Source organism: Neurospora tetraspora (assembly GCF_033439725.1).
Source record: "Neurospora tetraspora strain CBS 560.94 chromosome Unknown B0H65scaffold_7, whole genome shotgun sequence".
Classification (NCBI taxonomy): Eukaryota; Fungi; Ascomycota; class Sordariomycetes; order Sordariales; family Sordariaceae; genus Neurospora; species Neurospora tetraspora.
This window is the reverse complement of record NW_026944389.1, coordinates 2519730-2535354: the sequence shown is the minus strand read 5'-3', so window position 1 is coordinate 2535354 and position 15625 is coordinate 2519730. Positions and strand designations below refer to the sequence as shown.

Sequence of the window (15625 nt, the reverse complement as noted above, 5' to 3'; positions counted from 1 at the left end):
GTTATTAGCCGATTTATTAACCGATTTAAATTATGTAGAAGTATTAGCGAACATCGTAGTAAGTATAAATAGTTAGTAGAAGGGAGTTTGAAAGGTTTATTAAAAGGAATTAGATTAGGATTGAAAATAATTATTATATATTAGCCGTTTATTAAAGGAAGTAATGTGTAATGATGGTATAGGCGTATTAGTTATAGAAGGGGTATAAAATTATTATGGGAGTAGTAAGTAATTATTAAGAATTCAAAGATAGGAGGTAATTATAATGAAATATCTCTTAGATAGCCGCTTAATTAGATTGCGTATTATTTTCGAAACATTATAGTATTTAAAGGGCGTTATTTAGCCTTTTTATTCGTTTTATATTAGTATAATACGAATTTGAAAGAGCGTAACGCTTTTTTTAGTTTCGTAAATACTAGTAGTTTAGTTTGAATATTATATAATAATTTTAGAATTTAAATTAATAATTTTATATTCGTTATAGGTAGTATTTAAGAAAATATTTTATATATTTTATATTCAATATATAAATTTATCGTTAAGTATATTATAATTACTTTCGTCAATAATTTTATCGATTTCCTTCTCGATTATAATCCGTTCGGTTAAAATAGAATTAAAACATTTTCTGGGCTTCTTAACGAATTTTTTGTAATTGAAATCTAATAGTTATATTCCATTATATATAAGTAAAATATTTAGAAAATCGGGGATTAGTAGCGGTCTTAGGGTTATTTTAAGTTTATAGGATTTTTTAGTCTAAGGGGTAATAGTATTAGCCTATTCGTTAATTTCGACTTTATTTTCTAGTTTTTGCGACGGCGAATATATATATTTTTCGTACAATTTACAATTAGTATTCACAGTCTCTTTGGTCGATATTTCTTCTTTATCCGTAGTTAAAATTTTCTAATAAAGAGGTAGTCTTATTATTATAGTAGTATTAGTTCGACGCGGGAGTTTGGGAATTCGAAACGATACAGCGGTAGTTGGAGTAGGGGTTTAATTACGGATTTAAGGAAGAGGAGGAATACGAAACGAGGTAGTTAGAAGAATAAACGAGGGAATTAAAATAATCAAAGTAGTTAGGGTAATCGAATAAATTAGGGAGGAAGCGGTTAGAATTTTGAGTATAATTTATAAATTATTCGAAGAGGCAATAGGTATAGAAGAGATTGTAAGTTATTTACTAATAGTATTAGCTTTCTTCGATTTCGAAATATTATTACTATTTAATATAGAATTTCGAATAATAATATATAAATTGGATTTAATTAATTGGGTTAATTGGGTTAGCTCTAGTTGGGATTTTATAGTAGTTGTACCGCTTATAGTACGCGCTATTAGAATAGGAATCCTTTCGTTATTTCTATTTCCGTTTTTTAAACCGGCGTTTATACGAGCTATATAGGTATTGGGCTTCGAAAGCCGTTTCGATTATTAAGGTTTATTACTGTCGTTAGGAAGGGAGCGTTTAGAAAGTATAATTAAAGTAGGCGCGGCGGTGCTTAGTGCGAATTGTATACGGTATAAATTGGCTTATTGATCGGGACCTTTTAGTATTAACTTCAATCGATTAGGGGAATTTATACGAATATAGAGTAGTAATCGGATTGTAAATACTTTTAAGATTGGTAATGATATGGGCGTTTGAAGATTTTACTGTTGTTATGTATTGATGGATTTACGATGTGTGTGTATATAGCGGTTAGATTCTAATGTGGGGACTGATACCGTGTTTGCAAAGTATAGTGGTGGGAAAGCATAGACCTGGTTCGGTTCGTTTTAGTGGAACGCTACGACAATCTTTGGAAGAAATGAAGTGGATGAACTCTACCGTGACAAGCGGTTCGGACGACGACAAATTCCATTTTCACTGATAGGCATGGGCTTTTTTTCAGTGAGTTGGTCACCACAAAGACATCTGTCTGCTTGTCACTTGCTTTTTCCCCTTCTTCTTCGCGTAAGGTGGGAGACCAGTGCAGATCATTTCTTGTCGGTGCCCTGCCGCTGTCATCCTGGGCGTCATCAGGTCACTTACACTAGAGACATTGGGCTGGGCTATTGCTCTGTGACTAGTTCACAGCCCTCTTCTTGGTTTTGCTTTTTATCAGAACGGCAACTCAAGACATGGCATGACTGACAGCGGGTGCCAAGTTAAATCAATACGCATATATTGACAAGTGAGAAATTTCACTTTTGGTGATTCCATGCCCAACACCCACCACACTAACATACCCGTACCAGGACCCTGGACGTCGTCAGCTCCGGTTTTCATCACGATATGTCGAGACGTTGCTGGATCAAACAACGGCCAAATGTCTTAGTAGGCTGCAAGTCGAAATGGCTTCATCTCATGGAACCAAGCCGGGAAGAGGAGAGCCAGACTGGAAGAGATCTTGCGCCAAGGTTCAAATCAATTGTGATGGTAAACACTATCTCAACGATGCTGCCATGTACACACTAGCCAATGGGATATTAGCATGCTTCTAATGGTATGGATTTGATAATGGAGCCGGGTCAGGGGGGCTGTATTGTCAATGGCCTCTCTTACCGTATCTTACAAGGCCATTGTATTACAGGCATGACAAGTTACAACGGTCATTGTTTCTCATACCTGGATGACAATCTTGATAACCACACTCTTCAGTCGTCTTTCCTTGAGTAGTCCTGGGAGGTCAACTTGATCGACCAATGATCCATGTTGATAGTGGTTTAACCATGTTATAGAGGTTGAAATGTTTCGTTTAGAGTGCCTTCTGATGATACTTGCAAATTATCAGATCGCCATGAGCTGCTACGCGATGTTACCTTTCCAGAGACCAAGCGCTCAAAATCCTTTACGTACCTGCTTGTGTAGGGCAGTGATGAAGGAATCAGATTCATCACGAGACTCAGATAGCAAGGTGTGCGGATTACTTCATCTTCCCGGCACTGCACTTATCCGTAACATAAGCAAGGTGTTCTTCTTGAGTCGTGGTCTGGAAGTAGATCAGTAGGGCAGCCCAGCCGCCGATCCTTTGGTCAATGTCACCCTTGATTTCAGCAAAGACGTATGTCTACTGCTAGGACTGCGTAGTGGCGCTGAGTTCGGGTTGTTGGAAGTTGAACGGATAACTGTAATCCAACCACGCTCAGACTATCTCCAGATAAGCCATGTTGTCGAATAAAAGAGTGACGATATTGAACATGGGTGGATGGGTCAAACAGGGCAGCGTGACATGCCGCGATGGTGAAAACGTCCAAGTAATTTCCCCAGAGTCAGCATAGCAAGTGATCAGTGTGGGATCGCCGGTTAGTATACGGGTGATAGAAGACACTCGTGGTGCTGGAAAAGCATACGGGAGACAAACAAATAGGCGCCGTTGACTAGACCGAATAAATTACATGCGACCCCTCAAGGCGGGACCGGGGCAGGATGATGGCGGGTGCAATCACAAGAGCCGATCGAGTTAGATGAAGTGCATCGCTTGGTCTGCGGCCCATGTCTGCGGCCATTTTGTAACCGTTCGTTTCGACTGTAGCGGGCCGCAGCGAGTGTGCAATAAGCGTGGACCGTGGTGCATCTGTATCTGTGACCGGGAGGAAGGAAGGAAAGCTGGTAGTTCACTCCCGGTTGATGGGTCGTCTGGATCAGTATAAGGCACAGCCGAGCCAATCATCGTCTTTCTATGGCAGATACCATGCCTTTGAATACAGCATTATTGAGCCGTTGATGATGAAAAAGGAGTTGTTAACAGGAGCGTGCTCAGATGTTAACATGGAGAAGATAGTGAGGAACTTCCACACCTGGGCCCTTCATCTTTTGTTTCCACCGTTCCGGTACCACCATGAAGCGCTCGCTACTGTACGTGCTGTTACCTGTACAACATTGTAAGACAAGACGAGGTGGATCTGCAACGGCCGAGCGTTGTGCTATTGATGCGCCGCTTCTTGGGTCCTTGGCTCTCCTGTCGTTTTGACTCCCAACTGTAGACAGGCCGTAGGTGATGTAATCCCGCTAGGCAAGAATTGCATTCACTAGCACGGTTTGCCCAATCGATGCACAGTATCACATCTTGTGTGCTCGACCAGAACTCTCCGGGGTAAAGGGAAGAGGCAACAGCCCGGGAGTATCTGAGTCTTTTCTGTTAGTGGTCAACCAGCAAGGTAAAGGTAGTAAGACTGCCTCTACTGCCCAACCTGGCCGGTTTGGAAATCGGCCCTTAGTATATGTGTATAAGATATCTAGAAGTCGTTGTGTCAGAATACCAAGATAAACGGTCAACGATGGCTGTATGTAGGCTGATGGGGTTCCATAGGAAACACGGATAGAGAAACCTAACTGAAAGAGGCAACAAGGGCCTATGGTCACACATAACCAGGGGTTCCACTCCCAGGGTAGGTATTTCATAGCTTCAGGTCGTAGAGGTAGCCCCAGGTTGTGCCAGCGGGTGGGACAAGGGAGATTTTGGCACCACAACCAAGACGATGTTTGGACCGACTGGTAATTGTAACCCGGTCGTGATGATAAGGTCCGTATCCTGTCTTGACCGGACCGTCTTACTTCCCTCGCAGATCCCAGAAGGGCGGCGTCAGAATGGGCAAATACCTTTCGTGTAGGGAGCTGTGATAGAGAGACGGGGAAAATCTCTCTGTGACTTGGAAGCTATCTCACCTCCAGACAGGGGTCTATAATAGACCGAGATTCCGGGTGGTACACTGCTGGGTGCCTGCCAGTAATCTGCCATCCGCCGGTTTAAATGAGCAACACAAGGTTTGGGGTGGAGAACATGGAGAATTCCACTTGGCTGGAAGCTAGCATCTCATTTTGGGGCAGATGACTGGCTGTAATTGGAAAAGGTCAAAGATGACTCGGATCTTACTCGACAACGGCCACTTGGACAATGAGTGTGATGATGGATGTGCGAGTTCCTTGCCTTCTTGGCAATCCTGGGCTCCCAGGTTCCTGCCCCCCTGGAGTGTTCCGTCCCGCTATGGAAGCAACCATGGGGCACAGACTGGAGCCATGTAGATACGTACTGGTATCAGCACGTTTAATCTGCGAATCTTCTGCCTGCCCGGTCGAGACCATTGTCGAATTTCGGCTGAAGCAACTTGTTGAGTTTCGGAGGATAAGTAAAGGTGCTACATACCTCCAGACCAACACCATGAATTGTCGGACGATTGGGGCAAGCCATACAATATCAACTGTACCTCTAGGTGGAAGTCGTGAGCTGAGGTTGGATTGTCGAAAGTTGTGGCTTGCTGCTGCTGCTGCTGCACCTTCTCCGGCACGCCTGTTCCTGACAGCCGGGTTCCTTCCGTTCTGGGACAGGCTTGATTAATGACAGCACCTTGACGCGGGTTGTGACGCACAAACTGGGAAGGCACAGAGAATATAGTTTAGCCTTGGAGCCGGAAAGAGCAAACAAACGGCGGAGGTTACGGAAGGAGACGCGCCGGGTTGTGGAAGTGGAAAGAAGCACACTGGGCTGGCCATGTCTGACGATTTTTGTTCTCAAGACAGTGCCTCAGCCCATCATCTTCTCCAGGCTCAGCTGTCATGGCCACGGACAAAATTCAGTCGCGAGGTTCCAGATTGCAAGCTCAGGGTCCGATGCTCTTCTCGGTCCGTTTCCAGACCCTCGACATCTCGAACCTTACCGGACACGGAATGTGTTGAAGATCAAGATCAAACCCCCATCTCACATATCTCGCCGTCGACAGCGGAGGGATCGGCCATCCTCGACATCATTTCACCACCCTCGTCGCATCCTTGCTCATCGCCCTCAGCGATCTGCTCTGCAGTAAGTGCAGTGCATGCACAAATTCCGTTCTGTAACTGGGTCGAGTCGGTCGACTTACATCAACATGGGGACCCAACATGGCTGCGGTATATACCTCCACCAAATGGCGCCCTGGTACATTGACGAGGTATACCTAGTAGCCAACCGGGGTGGCTCGTGGGTGCCTGCTGGACCATTGCAACCGTACACAGCCAGGGCCGCATGCACTGGACAACCGCCATCTTGCATGGGGGCGGATATACTTCCCGGGTACTGACTGCCATACTGACTTCCCGGTGCTGGTCCTGATGGGATCGGCCGCCGACAGACACGCTGATACCTGAAAAAGCGGCGACGCGAGACATGCTTCTTCGCGCATTATTCCGTGTTCTGGTCTTGGAACTTGTCTCGACTCTTGTTCCCCCAGCTTCTTGCTCCTCCTCCTCCTTCTCCCGAGGCGAGACGAAACCGCCTGGTGCTGTCGTCTTGCGCTAGGACGGTTTCACTGCTCACAACGGCTGCCAGCCATGACAGCCTCAGGTTGAGTGGGTGGGTGGGCGGACGTCGATATTGGCCGTGCGAGCGAGAGGACAAAACCTGACCGGAGCCGTCCACCAAGTACTAAGCGCATGGCAACAAGCCTCCACTGTAGAGGTAGGAGCCCGCGAGCCAGTACCCAAACAGCACCACCACGAAGCACCACCAGGGAGCACCACCCAGATGGGTCGGATCAAAACAAGTACCACAACCCTTTCCCTCTTCCCTGCTGCCGGGACTGGATCTGGGACTGGCGGCCACTGTTCTTGACACCCCGGGCCCAATCCATCATCCATCCAGCAAATTCGTGTGCACCTTGGCCGTCCGGCTGCCCTGCAACTCCAAAAAAGAAGTTGGGTATGGCATGGGGAGAGACAAGGGGGGCTTGCTGGCATTGCAGCCTACCCTGCCTACCCTTCGATTTGCAACGACCCATTCACGGTTACTGGCCAGGGTACCTTGACCTACGCCTATCCATGCTCCATCTTGGCCCCATCTCAATTGCGCCGTTGCTAATAAGTCGCACAAAAACCACCTGGTGCCACTGACACCAAATCTTTGTCGACTGCCCTGGCCGCCGACTACTTACGGGCGCGATATCCCAGCAACCAAAAGGTCGACCTTAAACAAGACCCAAAAAGACAAAACACGCCTTCCACCAGGTGTGTGTCTCAACTGGTTCAACCTCTATTCCTCTTATAGTCCACGCCAGAGGCCCCGAGAACGCACCGTTTCGGTCTGCAGCCCCCCGACAACGACGAGTCAACGACCTCTTCCCATCCAACAACCTAACTCGCACGAAACACTGCATACAGTGCCACTGGCGCCCCGAACATTCACTGAACCAGAATCATCTGCATCATCTTTGTCCAACCCAACGGCCTGGCCGTGTGTGCTTGTCGTCTTCACTGGCCGTATAGCTGGCCTCGTCGACGCTGATAGCCCTAGCTTGCCCTTAAAGGCTTCAAAAAGACAACAGCCTTGGCGTTCAAGCTCCAAAGGCTCAGGGCCTTCGTTATCACTCCATCAGCCATCTTATCCCGCAACCAGATATCTTTTCGTCCGGTTTATTCAGACCAGCCTTTCAAACTTGGCGTGTAGATTCGAAAGGCACTGGCGCGGATAAGAAGCAACCAGAATCCCAAATACGACCCCTTGCGCCAAACACAAAACTGCGCATATTGCATTTGGGAATGTCCGCTGTCAACTTGGTACTCGGATCTTTTTCGGTTGCTTGTCTAGTCCGTGAGGGTCTTCGCTGATCGGATCCTGGTGCCGTCTTCGACGTAGAGACCGTCGGGATACCTGATCCCTTCTGTCACCTTGGAACAGATCCATCCATGCAACCTTTGAGTCAGAGGTCCGACGTCCTCCAGAACACCCTCGGCAAACGCCGGGGAATTACCGACCTGGCTCAATTTGCTCTCGATCTCAACTGGGTCAGGGCAGACTCTAAGAGCACTGCTCGCTCGGAGAGCTATCCTTCTCCGCCCATGTCAGGGTCCCCACCACTTCCCCCGAAAGCAAGCCAAGAGGCCGCCGAAAGACGTCAGGGCGTATACCAGGCGACGACTCGAGATGGCTATCGAGGGATTGCAGTCACCCACGGAGATGAAGGACTTCAGTTGAGGGCCTTGGCTCATACACGCCCATTTCTCCCAAATCCGCCAGAACGCATGTCGTACGAGTATCAGCGCGCAGAGTCATCGATGACAAGACCGCATCCCTACGATGCACCGCATGGTACAGCAACCCTTCAGCCTTCTTTCCCGCCGATTGCTGGGTCAGGAAGTGTAGGAGGTCCTTTGCCTGGTCCACCGCCCCATTCCACGGCTCTGTATCATCCAGGGCATGATTCTCACCCGCAGACGTCACCCAAGCCCCAAAGGAAGACCAAAGGCCATGTGGCATCTGCATGCGTGCCTTGTAAAAGAGCCCACCTAAGGTTAGTTGGCCCGATACTGCCGGAGATGAGGAGGGTTTCGGAGGTTGAGTGCTAATGATTTGATAGATGCGATGGTATGTGAGATTTTTCTTTTTCCCAAGATACCTTAACCAGATACCACGACTTTCCAAGTTAGGGCCCTCCGAAGGGGCTACGTGAGTTGTCAAAACCCGCGATTATAATCAGTGAGACGGCTAGCTTGAAAGACCTCCATCGCTTGCCAGCGCGACGTTCCACGAGTGTGTGACGGATCAGAGATTTGCCAATGTTGGCGTTCGGGACCTTGGGAGAGAGATGCAGCAGCGGGAAGCCAACGTATCGATGCTTCGACAGAGACGGAAATATGTTCAAGCGAGCGTCCCTTTCGTTTCCTGGACTCGACTTCCTGGTCAGGGCTGTGGTGTGCTTTGGATGACCAACAGGATTGTCGGCTTGTAATTTACCCGCGTCAGGACTTTACTAACTGGTTGCAGCACGGCGTCCATGTTCGAGGTGCTCCAGTAGCGGCAAAGACGACGCATGCATCGACGTTCAACACAAGAAACGTGGCCGTCCACGGTTGCGGGATGATAGGGCGGATATAAAATACGACAGTACGAGGTTTGGCGTTCCATCGGATGGGATGAGAAGGCCGCTGTCATCTCAATATCATTCTGGTTCTTCGTCAATCCTTACGTTCGACGACACCCTTCGCCGAACACAGTCATACCGCGTCCTCAAATCACAGCCGCCCGACTCCGCAATGTCGAGATTTGCCGAAAGAGGCTCAGCCCATGATTCGAACGTTTTCCTCGCGCCCTTGACTATGCCAACAAGACCTCCAGAGCCAGTGGCCTATTTAACAGTCGATCTTCAAATTGGAAAGGCATCGAAGACATTCCTGGATGCGATCGGCAGAGTGTCTGTTCATGGCCTGAGACTCGCTGATTTGGTTGTGGGGCATGATCGAGAGAAGGTAGCGTCTATCCAGCGACAGATGGTGGACCAACAAAGGAGAAACGAACCAAACTATCTTCCACCTATTTTCGGAAAAGCAGAGGAAGAAAGGGTCATGGATATGTTGAGCTTCTCCCCGGAGGAAATCTCAAAATACCCACTGGATAGACAAGATATCCTCACCTTCCTGGGACAAGATGGACTACCGCGGCAGCTGTCACTTCGGACTGCGTTGTCCAAGCGAGACTCCATATACTATGTCGTTCTGCTGCTAATGAGCCCTGTGCGACCGTTTAATTATTCCGAGTCCTCACCTAGTATCAGAGAGACGACTCAGTCATACCAGCCATACACGCAAGGGCCGCCCGTCACGACAGATTTTGGTCCCCGGCATTCACGACCTGCCGATAGCGGATATGGAGAGGGGGCACATGTACCAGCCGCCCCACCGCCACCACGAAGTATGACGGGATTTGGGGCGAACATGCCGTCGGCATATATCTCGTCGCCAAGTAGAACGGAATATGCCAGTGTGATGCCGCCGTTCCAAATCCCAAGGAGCGAGCTGATATCGCCAAGCCGACCTGACCCGTTGCCAGCGTTTCAACTACCGCCGATACGCAACCACCAACCGCATGCTATTCAACCGCAGGAGGTGCAATACCGAAGCCGGGAGGAACGTTCGCGAGTCGATATTGGCGGTTTGCTTGATCATCCCAACCCAGCTGAGCACGCCCGCCAATAGACGATATGTCAGCTACGTCCTCATTGATGAGAACAGAGCTGGGCTGCGATAGGTGAAGGGTTTCATGATGACGTCCTTTTATATTAGGGAGAGCCCTTGATCGGTCGTGTTTCAGAGGTGTTTTTATTTTTGGAATATTTTTTTTGTTACCCCCGTCAAAGTGTGCCGGATGCATCAGACGATACCAATGTAAAGCTTGCACATGATGGTTCCTTGGTTGGACTGTTTGGTGCGTCACCAGAAAGCGAAGGCTGTTTGTCGCTGGGCCTTCCAAGCATGTTGTCTCCTGCCCGTTGATGTTATCCTCGATACACATTTCGTCTTTTTTCTCTTTGCATTGTTCTTGGTTTTGGGCTCGGCGAGTTCCTGGCGTTCGTTTTTGGCTTCCGGTTATACCCAAAGCTTTTTTTGTGCGTTATGATTTGAAACTGATATGGTTCTTGTACTTCAAGTGGTGGCTTGGCGGATATTGTTGACGCCGTACGGATATTTCCATCGATAACGGCGAGTTCGAAATTGATATCTTCGCACCAGTTCAATGTTATGTCGTTTCGTGGGGAGAAGTTCCATTTTATACCATGCGTGGGTTGGAGGAATCGGGAACCCGCTCGCTTTTTGTCGCCATTCGAGGATGTTAGAAGGCAGTTTGGGCCGATGATCAAACCAGACACCAGGTTACGCCGATCGATGGTTTGAGGTTCAGCAGTGCGGTGAATCAACGTGGACGTCTCATTGTTCAGCCTGGACTGACCATTGCGTGATGTCCGCGTAATGGTAGCATGATCGGAGGAAAATAAAGAACTGAAACAGGTAGGCGATAGTCGAACGACGTTAGAATAAAGTTTCGGGGTCGAAGGAGCAAGGGCTGCGGCAAGCGTGATTCGGGCAAACTGGCCAGAGAGCAAACAACAGGAACAGCCCAACAAAGAAACACCACCAAATGTCCTTCGGATGTTCGAGCCACGAAGCAAGCTTCGGGAGCCGCAGCAACACAAAAAAGTACACAGACGCATGCCACGCATACGGTCATGTTACCTAGGCGGCGGCTCCTACATTACCGCCCGAAGACATCGAGTTTCAGTTTCACGGACATTGACCATGGCATATCCCCGTCCTTTCTTCTGAAACACAAGCCACCAAGCTCTGAACATTCGCATTGATATGCTTACAAGAGCACACGGAGACGGTCTCTGATTTCAGTTGGCATTTGACCTATTTGATTTTTCCAATACAAACCAAGGTGATTATTCGGCTCATTCCTTTCATCAGTGAAGTTCAAAATTACCTACACTGGTTAACCGACAACGTTACACATGGATTCAATAGGTGGCGGCAGGAACAATCCTTTGTTCAGGAACCTTGATACGCAGGAAGGATCGTTGGTCAGGAACACACGCACGCTGGCGGCGCGGAATTCCTTTCCTTTGTAAGGGTTTTTGACTGTTACAAGTAAATTGTTACAGCAGTGCCTCTGTTAGCCTCTTAACACTTTTCTCTCAATATCACACCACTCCCTGATAATTACCCAGCATTCTTGCCAAGGTGACATTGTTCTGTATTGCCTTACACCTAACATTCAGCGTCTCACGTACCACGCCGCAGCGAGGCAGTCTGCACCCTGCTGCACAGGACTGCCCGAACATCCCTCATTCGTTGGTTCGTCCAACGCAAGCACGGCAAGCTAATAGACCTCGGAGAAAATCACACCTTTCGGGGATTTTTTCTCTCTCTCTTCTTTGGCTGCTTGAGGGTATGATAGGGTAAGGTAAGATAAGCTGCTTGTAAGGTAAGGCGGGGTGGCGTATACTACATTACTGTACCAAACTTAGTAAACCACATCGTGCCTAGGTATTCAGATCAGCATCACCGTCAACAAAGACATCGACATGATAAAAGTGAAAGTCCAAGCGGTGGTTGTTTGTTTGTTTGAGTGTGGATTCTGGGATTGGTTTTAACTTTTAAGTACTGATCTAGTACGTTGAGAGTTGATATGGTTCAGTTCAGTGCTACCTTACTCTATAGCAGCTTGCCAAACAGCTACGTATTGTAACGAATCTAGATGACTTTGATGGCAGGGAAAACAATGGTTAATTGCGGCATGGTTAGATGAAAGGGGAAAGGCGTGTCAAGCTCAGCTAATTACCTTCACTCTGCAGATGGAAATTCTACGCAGGGTGCACCTTCCACATGTAACAAACAGTATGGCGTTAACAGGCCTCAGCCAGTCCATCTTCATCGTTTCATGATGTGGGGATATGGTGACGGGAAAGTACGATTCGATATGCACAATTTCTTCTATCTGTATCCTTCCTTCTCTTTCCTTTTCTCTTCCCTTTCTCTCTAGAACCCCAGCTCTCTCGTCACGCAACTCACACTTTCCTTCGTCCTGATTTCCTTTCCTTTCCCTAACACCATCCCGTCCTCACCACGTGACTCCTGCATCTATCCATCTTTCCACGAAATGCCTGTCCTGTCTGCGCAGCCTTCAAACTGCGTTTACACTGCAGTGATTAATCTGAACACGGAAACAAAGAATGATCCCTTGGTACTTGCCAAGTACCCGCGAAACTCATTCTTTTCTATCAGCTTGCTTCCTTCTCGGTTTCTTCTTTCTTGGTTTCTACGGGGCGGGATGTGGCAGGGCGGGGAAAGGTTCCGGGGGATAGTATCTGGATTCCAGCATTTCGATATAGGACACCCCCCCGGAGTGGCGCACTACGAGGTTGATGAACTTCGGTTTCGTTGAAAGCTGTTAGGGACGAGGCGGCACCTCAGGCACCGGGTTCGCGGACTGATGGGTCCTGGCTGCTTTCTTTCCTCCGGCTTGAGCCCTTCTCTGCTTGCAGCCGCTGTAGCATAACTCTTAATGTCTCCCTGTACTCGCCCACCTTTTCCGGATGCTGCAGACAAGCGATATATATCGCCCGGATAACTTGAAACTGCTCTGGTGAGATCTCTGGATACATCTTGGCGTTCATTGCGCGAACTTCATCGGGGATACGAGGACTCGGGTGTAAGGAACCAGGACCGGGTGATGCTGAAGACAGCCGACCGTGATTGAAGCCGTCTCCATTGCTGCTACCCTCTCCGTTGTCGGAAATATGAGGACTCGGTTGTAAAGAACTTGGACCAGGTGATGCTGAAGACGGCAAACCGCGGTTGAAACCGTCTCTATTGCCGCTACCATTTCCGTTGTCCATGCCTTTTCCCTTATCAATACCTTTTCCCTTGTCAATGCCCTTTCCTTTGTCGTTGTCGTTGTCGTTGTCGTTGTCGTTGTCGTTGCCGTTGCCGTTGTCGTTGTCGTTGTCGTTGCCGTTGCCGTTGTCGTTGTCGTTGTCGTTGCCGTTGTCGTTGCCGTTGCCGTTGCCGTTGACGTCCTCATTGTCATCGCTATTGCCGTTGCGGTTGCGGATTAACAGCTCCTTGATCTCCTCATGGCGTGCGATAGCTTCTCGTCGGATATTTCGAGACATACTGCTGATCATGCCGAGCATTATGTGGAGTTGGACCTCGATGTCCTCGAGGGTAGCATGGATCTTCTTGATCTCGTCTTGTTGGGGCTGCGGCTGCGATTGTGGCTGCTGCTTTGATGAACGTGTTGGCTTGAGACTGGGACTGGAACTGGGATTGGGTCCCTCCGTCAAAGTCAAGGAGGAAGGGGTAGCTGCCTGTTGAAGAGGCTCGGAAGAGGGCGAGTGCAAGGACGAGGGGTCCTGCTGAACTTGTGTCTGCTGCGCGACCGAGACATCAATGGGTCCCCAATCGACCAGCTGCTGCCGTTGTTGTTGCTGTTCCTCCGCCTGCTGCGTGACCGAGACATCGATGCACCCCCACTCGACCAGCTGGGGCACCGACGCCTTGAGATTACTTTGAAGTTGATCGAATTCTTCGAGATTGTGCTTCTTTAGGAACAGGCGAGTATGCTCAAGAAAATTTGCGGCAGCCATGCGGAGGTCGCGAAGAGGATGGTAATTCACATCTGTCTGGTGGGCGCCGGTAGATGTAGAGTTAGTATCCACTCTCGACAGCCGCTCCTAAAGGTTGTCACGGAGAGAGGTCAGCTCTCGGGGGCAATCGTAACATCTTTGCTCGTTGGCTTGATCACACTTGCTACAGCGTTTAATCGCAGACTGGCCGACAAAGCACAGGGTCTTCTTGACAAGGTTGATGGTGTCTCTGTCGTTTATTAGCACCCTGGCGCTGTGGATTTGTCTGGCAGTGTCGAATGTGCATTGGAAGCATGGGGGCCGGCGGGGGGGAAGGCTTTCCCCGATGGGCCCTAGATCGTGGATGAAAGAGTAAACTTGGTCGTCCATGGTGGTAGCAAAGGTGCTTAACTTGACGTGCTAGGTGGATGAGGTGAGTGTCCGCGGGAGGTATTTGGTTTATATATCCCGACTATTCGGCCTGATATCGCAAGTCGGAAGATCTCCTGCGGACCTAGCAGATTCCTGGGCTGTTTGGAGCCAGTTGCGTGCCGGTTCGTTTTCTGTACGGACAAAGATTAGTAAGCGGGAGAGAGAGCTTGACGGTTTGCGGAGTAACAAGTTAAGCATAACAACAAGGGGAAACTTCATAGATTGACGAAACATCAGAGCCCTCTTAGTATGATCTCAGGTGTAAGTAACGAGAAATGTCTTGTAAGGACGCCTTGTTTACCGTCTGTTTGGTTCGCAAGGCCTATGTCTAGTTAAACTTCATGGGCAAATGAAAAAGCAAAACAACATCATCAACCAGAAATCATACCAATCTGTTGGTCACTGTAGAGAATCATCAAGCAGGCGGCTTTTTCAGGTGCCTTTCTCCGAGTTTGTTTCCGCATGCCCATGTTGTTCAAGCAGTGCGGTTGTATGTCCGCTTTGTTGCCGACTGGTCTGTCTTTTCGTGGAGGACCTTATCGGTAGAACGACTCTGGTATGCCCTTCTAAAGTTGGTATTGTGTTCTCAGCACGAGTAGAAGCAACCGGATCGCCGTGCTCATTGATCTCTGTTTGTCTGGTCTGTAAGGACTCAATGGCTGCTTTACTCCCACTGGATTCCATCTGGTCTAATTCTTCGATAAGCCTGTCTCTTTTTGCTAGGGGCTCGGTGTCTGTGGGTTCCTCATCATGTGGACGTTTAAGGCTGTGGCTGACGGGTACTGAAGCAGTGCTGACGAGGTGGGTATCGTAAGAATGAATAAGATCTCTCAGTAAGTCATCACGGAGAGGTGGCTCGCTGCCATGCGATGAAATAAATAGTGATGACGGTCTCGTCCGGAACAGTCTCTCTCTGACAGGATCGACAGTTATCCGTGTTGAATCTCGTACAGATGGGGTCAACGATCGTTCTGTTCCTGTTACGCTCTGTGTTCTGCCAAAAGGTCAGTGAGAAAATCTGGCCAGAGGAATAATGAAGTCAGCATACGCACCTGGTGCTTCCATTGTCCGCATGGACTTGAACAGAAGAGCCTGCATCACTCGGAGTGCGTCCTGGAGACAGAGACCGAGAAGATTCCGGTGGTTGTTTTTCAACCATCTTTAGGTATGAAGTTGATTTTATTTTGGGTATGATTTGTCGAAGATGAGATGAATGGTAATGCGGATGGCTTAGACATGACAAAGGCAGAATGAAGCTGTTATATCTCTCTTCACCGAGTTTGGCACCACTTTCACCTCCACGCTGAAGAGAGCCCTCCGGGAAGCCTCG

At 48.6% G+C, this 15625-nt stretch overlaps 5 protein-coding genes across 5 annotated transcripts; 2 read left to right on the top strand and 3 right to left on the bottom strand.

Moving 5' to 3' along the window:
- Nucleotides 1–4741: 4741 nt before the first annotated feature.
- B0H65DRAFT_445525 (uncharacterized protein) lies at nucleotides 4742–6136 on the bottom strand (the record flags this gene model as incomplete). Its single annotated transcript, XM_062825751.1, has 4 exons — nucleotides 4742–4830; nucleotides 5139–5364; nucleotides 5851–5925; nucleotides 6050–6136. 4 exons carry the CDS (start codon nucleotides 6134–6136, stop codon nucleotides 4742–4744), a joined length of 477 nt encoding a protein of 158 aa, XP_062678687.1.
- A 132-nt stretch (nucleotides 6137–6268) lies between these two features.
- B0H65DRAFT_296857 (uncharacterized protein) lies at nucleotides 6269–6893 on the top strand. Its single transcript, XM_062823095.1, has one exon. The coding sequence runs from the start codon at nucleotides 6401–6403 to the stop codon at nucleotides 6854–6856; it is 456 nt and encodes a 151-aa protein (XP_062678686.1). The 5' UTR covers nucleotides 6269–6400; the 3' UTR covers nucleotides 6857–6893.
- A 491-nt stretch (nucleotides 6894–7384) lies between these two features.
- B0H65DRAFT_296871 (uncharacterized protein) lies at nucleotides 7385–10084 on the top strand. The gene is made up of 3 exons (XM_062823096.1): nucleotides 7385–8253; nucleotides 8320–8327; nucleotides 8727–10084. The coding sequence occupies exons 1-3, from the start codon at nucleotides 7649–7651 to the stop codon at nucleotides 9932–9934; spliced, it is 1821 nt and encodes a 606-aa protein (XP_062678685.1). The 5' UTR covers nucleotides 7385–7648; the 3' UTR covers nucleotides 9935–10084.
- A 2621-nt stretch (nucleotides 10085–12705) lies between these two features.
- On the bottom strand, nucleotides 12706–14628 carry B0H65DRAFT_580553 (uncharacterized protein; the record flags this gene model as incomplete). The annotated part of the gene is made up of 3 exons (XM_062830797.1): nucleotides 13986–14628; nucleotides 12868–13955; nucleotides 12706–12834 (listed from the first exon to the last, which is right to left on the bottom strand). Exons 1-3 carry the CDS (start codon nucleotides 14251–14253, stop codon nucleotides 12706–12708), a joined length of 1485 nt encoding a protein of 494 aa, XP_062678684.1. The 5' UTR covers nucleotides 14254–14628.
- Nucleotides 14629–14727: 99 nt separating this feature from the next.
- Nucleotides 14728–15454, bottom strand: B0H65DRAFT_445523 (uncharacterized protein; the record flags this gene model as incomplete). Its single annotated transcript, XM_062825750.1, has 2 exons — nucleotides 14728–15154; nucleotides 15348–15454. The coding sequence occupies 2 exons, from the start codon at nucleotides 15452–15454 to the stop codon at nucleotides 14728–14730; spliced, it is 534 nt and encodes a 177-aa protein (XP_062678683.1).
- Nucleotides 15455–15625: the final 171 nt, after the last annotated feature.

Bases quoted from the DNA above. Each gene is read 5' to 3' on its own strand.
- B0H65DRAFT_296857 (XM_062823095.1), top strand. From the start codon at position 6,401: ATGGCAACAAGCCTCCACTGTAGAGGTAGGAGCCCGCGAGCCAGTACC.
- B0H65DRAFT_296871 (XM_062823096.1), top strand. From the start codon at position 7,649: ATGCAACCTTTGAGTCAGAGGTCCGACGTCCTCCAGAACACCCTCGGC.